This window comes from Buceros rhinoceros, unplaced genomic scaffold (assembly GCF_000710305.1).
Source record: "Buceros rhinoceros silvestris isolate BGI_N320 unplaced genomic scaffold, ASM71030v1 scaffold1877, whole genome shotgun sequence".
Classification (NCBI taxonomy): domain Eukaryota; kingdom Metazoa; phylum Chordata; class Aves; order Bucerotiformes; family Bucerotidae; genus Buceros; species Buceros rhinoceros.
In genome coordinates this window covers 23,475-34,066 of record NW_010422556.1, presented here as the reverse complement: position 1 = coordinate 34,066, position 10,592 = coordinate 23,475, and the positions used below count along the sequence as shown (strand labels likewise).

General features: G+C 39.4%; 1 protein-coding gene across 1 annotated transcript in view; it reads left to right on the top strand.

Moving 5' to 3' along the window:
- The window catches only part of DIP2A (DIP2 disco-interacting protein 2 homolog A (Drosophila)), a gene marked incomplete at its 5' end in the record, with an annotated part of 67,634 nt that overhangs the window by 34,928 nt on the left and 22,114 nt on the right, over nucleotides 1-10,592 (top strand). Inside the window, 7 exons of the mRNA XM_010140062.1 lie at nucleotides 232-341; nucleotides 810-912; nucleotides 1,977-2,041; nucleotides 2,359-2,452; nucleotides 2,892-3,011; nucleotides 4,179-4,293; nucleotides 5,378-5,517. Coding sequence (XP_010138364.1) covers nucleotides 232-341; nucleotides 810-912; nucleotides 1,977-2,041; nucleotides 2,359-2,452; nucleotides 2,892-3,011; nucleotides 4,179-4,293; nucleotides 5,378-5,517 — 747 coding nt within the window. The remainder of the gene's footprint in view (nucleotides 1-231; nucleotides 342-809; nucleotides 913-1,976; nucleotides 2,042-2,358; nucleotides 2,453-2,891; nucleotides 3,012-4,178; nucleotides 4,294-5,377; nucleotides 5,518-10,592) is intronic.

The window sequence follows — 10,592 nt, the reverse complement described above, 5'->3', positions numbered from 1 at the left end:
GGGGGCGTTGAAGGATTTTGTTGCTATTAAGCTACAATCTTTGAATTCACTTGCATGCTTCTAGTTTACATATAAAAAAACTGCCTTTATTGTCAAGACAGCACTTATTACTGCTTCTTCCTATCGGGGTGATGCTGGAGCTTTTGCTTCCCTCCTATTATCCCTGAATTCTGGGGAAAAAACCCTGGTTCTTTGAACTGTAACGACAGTAACTTTTATTTCTCTTTGAAGGCTGGCCTCGTCTTATTTGGTTTGTGATTGATGGGAAGCATCTGGCCAAACCAGCTAAGGACTGGCATCCGCAAGTACGGGATGCCAGTGCGGAGATTGCTTACATTGAGGTGATCCAGTAAAATATCCCTAACTTGAGTTACTCTCCCGTAGCTTGTCACAACATGTTTTCTTCCTTTCATCTCTTGATGCAGTAAAAGAGATTACTACAGTATTTTTAACAGTGGAACAAGAACATTTCCCTCAAGGTTGCCAGGCAAACTGTCATTGGAGGGGTTGTGTTGAATCAGATTGAAGATGGGGGATAATGATCCTTTTTGGATTCCTGGGACGGTTAGTTTAAATGGGATAGAGGAATAGTCAGATTTCCTATGATCGTTTTGTCAGACAAAAATCATTGTCAGATTTCATATGATTTTAGTGTATTCTCTGAACATAAACATATCTTTTACACTAGCTTTTTGATTTTTTTAAAAAGCTTGCTTCATTTTTATAATAAAATATCCTTTCAGTTCACTACTGTAAATTTTCTAGATTTTCTTGTTAACCTAATGCTTGTGTAAACGTCCTTTTTTCAGTACAAAACAAGTAAAGAGGGCAGCACAGTGGGCATTACTATCTCTCATGCTTCCATGCTGGCACACTGCCACGCCTTGACTCAGGCATGTGGTTATTCAGAAGGTGAGTTAGATCTGTACAACTTGAAAATGATACTCGTAGTTTTGAATAGTTAGACAATTTTTGTTGCCAAATCATGTTTACCGTCTTAAAAGAAGATAAGCAGCAGTAGCTTTGACTGCAAAGGGAATGACAAACTTCCTCGTTCACAATCAGTATGATATGTGTGAAATCATAATCAGTGTGTTACATTTTTTTTTAACACAAGATCCTTATCGATTTTATTCAAGGGTTTGGACTTTTCAATCTTCGTAACTTTGTTAGTCAGTGATAAGAGCTATACTGATTTTTTCATCTGCTTGAAAACAGCTTTGCTACAAATCTATTTTGCCCACTCTAATGCCTTTTGGAAACACTGGTCACTGGAGTGGTTGGAGCTCTCAGTCAGCCAGGGAATGAATGGTTCTGTGGCTGAATTACTGGAGTATTTTATCGGGAATTAGCTGTGTACAGTCTGAAAAATGGAAAAGCATAATAAATACCCTGAAGATCAGTTTCTTGATCATGCAGCCATCCTACATCAGTGATAAGCAAGTTTCGCCTGATCAATATGAGATATCCCTCTAAAATCTGGTTGAATCTTTGGTTTAAAATCTTTGATGCTTCTTTTTTTGAATCATGTACAGTGTTCGAATTTCTAGAGGAAACACTGAAGAAAATTTATTACGGCCATGGTAATATTTCTCGCTAAATGTAATTCTTTCAAATACAGTTTGCATAGTTCTTTGACAAATGTAACACACATGTGAAAGTGGTATTACAATGAAAACAGGGTCTGAAATACCTTGTAACATTCTAGTCTATAATCATAATGTAATGATGATTGTTGTAGGTAAAATTGTAAAAAAAAAAAAAAAAAAAGCTGTAAGTAAAGTTGTAAAAAAAAAAAGGTGTAAGACACTTCTAGCTTAAGCAGAATGTTTGTTATAGACAAGAAGTCACAGCAACGTAGCTTTGATTTCTTAGTGACATTGGAATTTTCACAGTTGCTTTAACAAATATTTTGAGTTCTTAAATGTTCTTATAAATACCCTTCCTAAATCTGATAGGTTTTTTTTTGCTTTCAGCTGAAACACTAACAAATGTCTTGGATTTCAAAAGAGATGCTGGCCTTTGGCATGGAGTATTAACAGTGAGTATCTAAATGATGAAAAAGCCTGCAGCAGGTTGCTTCCCTCCAGGGTGGCATATTGTTATCAGAATAAGGTCATAAACTCAAAACAATTTCTATTTCAACATTTATGTTTTTTGGAATGAAGTGTTGCTTTTTCAGTGTCTGACTATGCAGGTATAGCTCATGTTTTTACTGACTATACACACAGTTTTCACTAACAATTGACATTAAGGGGTACACTGTAGCTGTGACGATGTAACTTTTTTAAAGTATTGGTACATGCTGTGGATTCTTTGAGCCACTAGGAAGTTTATTTTTTAATATTTTTCTCATAGAGTGTTATGAACAGGATGCACGTAATCAGTATTCCCTATGCATTAATGAAGGTTAATCCACTTTCCTGGATACAGAAAGTCTGCTCATACAAAGGTAACCTTAAAGTATTTTTACTTAACCCATCTCCTTTTGTACGATTTAAAGAAAAAATAAAATCAATTTGTTTGTATGAAATGTCTGCTGTAGCTGAGGCCACTGCTGTTTTATCCAGCTGACTTTCTTTACCACAGTTTTAGCAATTTCAGTACTCCAGTGTTATGTGTACGCGTAGATTAGTTAATGAGTGATGTTGATGGCTGCTTCTGATAGACCTTTAAAGAAAGCATATTTCTTATCTTAATATTTGAATTTCTAGTAAGCATTTAAATTCTACAGTCAAGTCCATTTGGAGACACTGAGCATACACATGTCATAGTAGTTAAATATTTGGCATTTTTCCATGTTTGTAATTTGTTTCATAGATTTCTGTAAACACACAATGTCTATGTTTTGTTCTGCACACACACCATATTTAATTTTTTTTTATTTCCAGCCCGTGTAGCAGTAGTAAAATCACGTGACATGCATTGGTCACTGTTGGCTCAAAGAGATCAGAGAGATGTCAGCCTGAGCTCCTTACGAATGTTAATAGTGGCAGACGGAGCTAATCCATGTGAGTATGGAGGCGTTTTCTGAGCATTAGTCTGAGGTGAGCTAAAGCATGCTGTAAATCGCAGGACTCTGAGTCTGCGCTGTAGGAGCTGAGCAGCACCAGCTATAGGTCATCTTCAGCAGCAGGATTTCTTTGCCAAGGACACTGAAGTGACACTTCCATAGCAAGTGTTCTGAAGGATCTATTCTTTATATAAAGAACAGTGGACAATGTGGTTTGAAGGGAGCTTTTAAAATTTCAAGTAAATCATAACGCCAGTTTCAAAGTAGTTGTTCATGTATTGCATGTAGACATAAAATCTGAGCTGTAGTGCATCTCGATTCTGTACATGCCCCTGGGGCTTGTATCCGTCTTGTGCAAGGACATAAAAATGGGAGCAGTCACAGCCTTAACTCAAAACCGTGACAGCTATTAACTGGAGTATGTGGTAGGTTCTTGCCTTTTTCTGTCTTTTGTATGCAGGTGATGCCACTGCTGTTTCGTTACTGTTTGTACTTCTGAGCTATATTTAGCTATGTAAATTCTTTTTTTTTTTAAACTTAATCTTTTCATCAGTGCTATACTCTTAGATGAATTGACGTGAAATTATACCTAGGATGTAGTATGGTCAGTGAAGTTTGCTGGTTTGCATTACGTGCTGCAATTCTACAGCTGTAAAATACAAAGCTGCAGGTGTTGAGGTATCCCCTTGCATTTGGAGCTGAGTGCTAAAGGCCAAAGAGAGTTCTGAAGTGAAGATACATCAGAAGCATTTGATATCAATTTCTAAATGCTTTGGTTCTGTGACCTCTGTAAGAAACACTTATACAGGAGCTATATAGGAGACTGACAGATACATTTACCCTTAGTGACATAATATTGTCATCACTGAAGGACTTTCCAATGTGTTGTTACAGAGCGCTGTCAGAGAAAGAGTATGCAGTTCTGAATTTCCTTCAGTGAATTAGTTGTTAACCACTGAGAGTGGTTAACATCTAACCACTACATCTAACATCTAATCATAGCCTAGAATGTCTTTTAGGCAGTTTGAAAGTGTATTTTTTCTGTGCTCCAATGCAAACATGTTTGTGTAGCAGAGCTAAGAGTAAGTCTAGTCCTTGAAACCCTGCAGCTCAAGCTTTCCTGTGCTTGACAAAATGTTTCCAATTGTGTGATTGTTCTTTTTAGGGTCAATATCTTCCTGTGATGCATTCCTGAATGTATTCCAATCCAGAGGCTTGAGACCAGAAGTAATCTGTCCCTGTGCTAGTTCTTCAGAGGCATTAACTGTTGCTATTCGCAGGTAATTCTCTTTTTTGAGAAGTGAACTGAAGCATTTTTTGACTATTGAAACCTATGTGTTACCATGGTGTTAACATGGTAGTCAGAAAAGACCATTACCCACATAAAGGTACTCAAGGACAGAGGAAATCTGAGGCTTGCAGGTATCTCCTTCAGTGAAGGATAGGTGATTTTTTCATTTTTTTCTCTAAAAGATGTAATATTAATTTTCCCAAAGTAGTCAGCTGTAAGGTGGTTGTGTTTTACTGCTTGGGAAAAGGAGGTCTCAGCCTCACTGATGGTGCTGGAGGACACTTATGAAATGCTCCAAAAATCAAGACTGTTACTTAATTGTGAGAAATAAGATTGACTCTTCAAGTAATTGCTTATATAGAATGTCATGTGAACAGGGGGCTAAAGAAAGAACAAAACTGTTTGTCACTGGTCTGAAAAATGCTGTAGGATTTCTGAGGATAGCAAGGGATGCTCTGAAAAAAAGGAAAGACTTTGATTATTACTAGACATACACATAGAATATGCTGGAATTTTTTTACAGTGGTTTTGATCAAAATGTGCTTTTTTTTTTTTGAGAAAACAATTTCAAGAAAACTTGGAACAAAAAAGTTTGAGATTTTAGAGAGTACTTTCTCTAGTGGGAGAACTGATATTGCCCAGTTTAAAAAAAAATGCACTTGAAGAACTTCTTTACAACAGCACCTGGAATTTTTTGCTCTGTTCCATCCTGAAGGAAATCACAGAACAGAGTTACTGGTCCTCAATCAATTCCGCTCAGAGTAAGAAGTGTCAAGCCCTCCAAACACTTCCTCATTTTTCCTGGCATTTAGAAAATTTAGCTTTTGAATGCTTCTTCTTGACACTTTTTTGCCCCTAGTAGAACTAATCTTCCCTTTTAGCAGAGGAGTTTTGTTCTAGCTCTTTTTCATCTAGTTAAAATATATTACCAGTCTTGAACTCCTGTTTGTTTACAGTGAGAAACCATTATTTCTCTTAACTTTGAAGGGCCTGAGACACTTGCACAATGGTTTTGATGACCATGTTGCTGTTGGTGTGTTGGTTCACATCTGATTTGACTTTCTGTTTTCCAGACCTCCAGAACTGGGTGGGCCTCCTCCAGGAAAAGCCGTGTTATCTATGAATTGCCTGAGTTTTGGTGTGATAAGAGTGGATACAGAAGAGAAGTTGTCAGTGTTAACCGTACAGGATGTTGGTCAGATTATGCCTGGAGGTAGGAAAGCAGTTTGTGTAGGTTTAAGCATACTCCACATAAGCTATCTTTACTCTTATACTTGTGCTGATGGAATAAATAAAAATGTCAAAAGATAAATACCTTTGAGCTACTATGACTTACATTTTGACACATTACCTAAGCACATGACGATTAAGTAACGATTAAGGTCTTGGATAAAGTGTCCACTTTTGCTCTCCTTTTGCTCAGATCTTGCTATTCGTTCTGAAACTAGATTATTCAGTGTTTTCAGTTGAGATTAAGCCACACTAAATTTGAGTGACCGTAGGTTTTCGTACGTGCAGGTGCTATTGGCTGGTTCACAGAGTTGTTTTATTGTCCACTTGTTAGTGTTAGTGCTGAATGACATACAGCTAGGAAAACTGAACATCTCTATTCAGAACTTCTAGGAAGATTGGCAAGGTATTCAAAATGTTCTTCTGGGAGCAAGTGCTTTGTGGCCAGCAGGAGGGTTGTAATACATTCCTAGATATGTCGACAGAACCATATGTGTTCTGCAGATCTTGTAAGAGTTCAGGCACCTTCAGACAGGTGGTGTCTGCAAGTGTCTGTGAAAAGTCCTTGTGTTCTCTGGCAGTTACCATTATATCACCATCTCTTTCCTGCTTTTGATCCTTGAGCATACCATAGCATTGTGAATCTCAGTCAAAATAGGTGGGCCAGGTAATTTACAGCAAAATGAATTCAGCTTAATGCTCTAGGAAACAAGGTTGTAAAGGCAGGCCAGTGTGAATGCAGCCATGGAGAATAATGACCGTGCATATGCTGCATAGGCCTGAATGTGAAAACATGAGTGCAGGATAAAAAAAAGAGTGTGGTGACATAATCTGACTTAATGGCTTCTGAATTGCTTCATCTGAATGTTCAAATTCAGGTGGTTAAAATTGTCTGCAAGGACCCAGAAGACAGTTAGCTGCAGCTGGCTTCTGTGTCTCAACAGAGTGGTTATTTTTCCAATTCAACTAAAACTGATGGCATGGACTGTTACTGCTGTCTGGTTTGGCTGTTCACACTGTTGATGTCCCCTTGAAACCCCTCTGAAACTTATCTGTGCTCCCCATCTTCTGCTTGTATTTTGGGTTAGTCATGGGAACACAGAAGGAACATGCCACAGATGCTTTGGGCATCCAGCTGAGGCTGAATTTGTTGGTCCAGTTTTTGAGTTCAAAAAAGCAGTGTTTGATGAAGGATTGATGGTAATCTTTCTTTAGATTGATTTATCACATGCACATCGTCCTGGCTTTGCTGTAGACTTGCTCTCTGGCAGAGGGTGCTCGACTACACTACAACACAAAGCAGCCTAGAGTTGTGTTGCAGCTTAAGCTACTCTTCATATTCAGCTAGTACAGCTGTAAGTCCATTTGGTTAATCTTCCACAGTGCATTTGCTCAGTGGCAGGTTCAAGTCTACCTTATGATGTTGGCAGAATTACCTGTATGTTTGTGGGTAGGTAGTTCCACCTTCCTCTCCTATGTAAGTTGCTAATGAAAAGCACGTCCCTGACCTTGTGAAATGCTTAATTGGGTGGCGAGAGGGATCTTTGATAAAACTCCTTCTTTGTCAAATGCCTTAGAGTGTTGTCTGGCAAATCTAATGGACCATTCTGGTTTAGGGTGCCACTGACAGGCAGTTGACACCACTACCATGACTTGCTACATTAGTAAGGAATGTGGAACAACTTCTTGATTGCGTGAGGAGAGAACAGATAAGTGTGTATCCATTTAGGAGCTTGAAGTGATACAACTTGGAATTGATGTCTGTTGCTATTATTTTAAAATACAGTAGTAAGTGGCAAAACTGCTTTTAGGTTAAGCAGAAGTTGGGCAACTTAATGAATGAACTCTTTTAAAACTCTGATCAGCATTGGGCTATCCGTATCTGGGGCAGATCAGCTTCAATTTTGACTAAATGATAAAAATTCCAGGTTTGAAGGTATATTTTTAGCAGAAATTTCTCTGTACGTTCCTTCAGTCAGAACATAGATGACAGAGATCTTTCTAGAGAATAATCCAATGATTTTGTTCACTGTGACTGTTTCTTAAAAAAAAAAATATTGTTAAAAGCTTCCAGAGTAGGAAGAAGGTAAAAAGACTAGCAGTTATTTATAGATGTGTGCCAATTGAAAATAAATTAATGGCTTAAGGAATTAATTACTTACTTTCAAATGAGTCTACATGTACATTCTAACAGGGAACGTGTTCATGCTTTACCTTGTAAGATTGATGCTTTTTCCTCTGTAGTATTCATGGAGGATGTGCACTGTCCATTCTCCCTTGGTGTTTGGCCTACAGGAGAGAACATACCACCATTTCCTTTCCTGTCAGTTGCCCTCTTGAATTACTCTGCTGCCTTATGATTCTTGCTCTTTATCTTGTTTTGGTTTGTATTTTTTTTCCTCTCCTTAGATTGCTGTCTAATTTGAGCCAGATGCCATCCCTGAAAGTTTTTTGTTCCATCTTCTGATCCCCATTGAATACATTTAAGGTCTTAGAAGTGACTGTGTGCCCTAATCTTTCAAACAGCGTACGACATAGAAGCTGAATTCATTTCATCAGGCATGCTGTTAAAGCAGACTCCTAGCCAAGAACCGATAGTCACGCCAAGGCTTGTTCAGTCAAGCCAAATGGTTTTAATCTCATTATTCTTGAAGATCCCTGGCGTACTTTATTCTGGGACCAGCTGGTTAAAAAGGTCTTGGATAAAGTGTCCACTTTTGCTCTCCTTTTGCTCAGATCTTGCTATTCGTTCTGAAACACTGAGCCTACCTGCTTATGGGGATGTTATTCAACAGACCCCTCAGCACCAGGATTATGTCTCATGTCACTGCAGTTCAGCCCACCGGCCACTTTTGATGCCGTATTCTCTTCAGTTGCCTTGGCTATTCACTTTCATTATCTACCATGAATGTAAATCACAAGATCCACCAGGGAAGTGCAGGCATCCCCAAGGAAATCTCCCCATCAAAGATGGCATGGAAATTCTTACAAGAGAACCTAGTATGCGTTCCCCTGGAATCTTCTCTGCAGCTTCTAGAGGGATAATGTTTTGCTTCACCTGTTGATCACATTGAACTATTTTGCATGGGTTTTGGCTGGGACCGATGTTGCCAAGAAGCAATATTTGGCTTATAACAATCTTCAGGTAATTTTTTCAAACTGGACTGGAAAAGATGGCAGGGAGAGTTCCAAACCTCTCTTCTACGTGTTTTGTGTGTCCAACTTCCACACTGACTGGATGCGACTGTTGTGTCATCTGTCATGTTGAAAGCATATTATAGCATATGCTTGGATCTGAATATGGATGCCCAGGGTATGCAATTAAGTTTGCCTCCTTGCTAGTTCCTGACTAAGCTTTTCATGCTTTTACAGGGAGCCTTCTCAGATCCTTTCTTCGACAGGAGAGTAACCCTCTCTAATCCAGGAAATCTGTATCCCCATAGTTCCTAATCATACAAAGACTGGTTTATAGCTGCAGCAGCTGCTTCCTTATGCTCAAGCAGAAAACTTTGGGTTGGTGCCAGATCTTAGGCTTCTGCAAGATCAACTTATGCATATACAGTTCCAGGTTCTGGACTGTGACTGTACTCAGTACCTTTCTCAGAAGTTCAGAGAGAATGGTTCCAATTTGTCAAATAGCAGGACACTTACTTTCTCCCAAGTCTATGGATATAAATATTTGCCCAGGTTCTTGTAGTTATCGTAATGCATCTTCACTGCAGAAGAATCTGGTACCTTTACCTCAGTGCCTGATTTGCAAAAGGAGCTGTACAGAACAACTCTGAAGCTTTCAGTCTTTTTCCTTAGTTTGTGAATGTGAAATGGCAGTACCGCATTCCCACCCAGTCCTTAGAACTTACTGTAGTAATCAGTTCTGTATGCTCCGTTTGGCTTCAGTCTATCATGTGATGGCACAACAGCCTGCCAGCAGAACTTCTGCTCTTGGAGATCTGTAGCAATGTGTATGCTTGTGATGAGACATTTTCTTCCAATTTAAATGTTGTCCTTTGGATGCCTGGTGATTCTTGTTCATCCTTATCTAGGAAGTTGGCTTGCTTTATGTCTGTTGTCCTTCCCAGAAGAGGAGGGAAAGATCTAGGTCCTTGCACTGGACATCCCCATATGCTGTTTCCTTCAAAGATTAGGTTTCTGCGGAAAATCTGCAAATACCTTCCACAATGGCAGTAGCAACGTTTTATCCCGGCCTTTTAGTATTTTTCCTAAGGCTTCATGCTTCTAGAACAGGAGTTATAATTAAAGACTAGCACAAGGAGGGCCGTCATGTTTTTATCCTCATGGACCCAGGCCTTTTAGGAAGACGTGATTGCTACCAGAAGATGCTGGAGTTCCACTGTTGGCACACAGTAACAATCCAAGTGGAGATTAGTTGCATATGGATCCACTATGGAACCGTGGAAGTGGAACAAGAGAACACTTCCTAATACTCATCAGACACCTTTGGTAGTAGCCTTCTGCTGTGCAGGCCCCTGACATCCTTCTTGCATTCATGCTGAGCTGGTCTTGAAACATCCAAAGCTGAATCCAGCCTTTGGTAGGCATCAGTGCAGTTGCTTGCACAGTAGGATTTGCATCCTCCGCCAGAAATCTCATAGCAGGGCTAACTGCTGAGAGTCACCATCGATAAGAATGTACATGTGGACTCATTTGAAGAAAGCCAGCTTTCTTTCCAGGAATCAGTGTTCTTCATGATGGGTGGTCCACATGTACATTCTCGTCCCGTCTGCTTTTCCCTTCTCTCTAATTCTTTTTCAGATGCAATGCTGTTGAGAGAGACTGAAATGGTGGTAGATGCACTCTCTTGTATGTCACACATGAAGCAGGAAAAGGAGAAGCAAGAGTACAGGCTCTACAGATACTGCAAAAGGAAAACCTTGCAGTATCACATGGCAGGGCAGAACTATGCCTGTTAGAATGTACGTGTAGACTACCTGTATCAAAGATTGGTTACTGGTAAGTATTATTTTTCACTCGACGAGGGGGTTAGGATTGTCCTTGGGCCTTGTGGATGAAGTGTCATTTGTGCAGTGCAGGCTACTC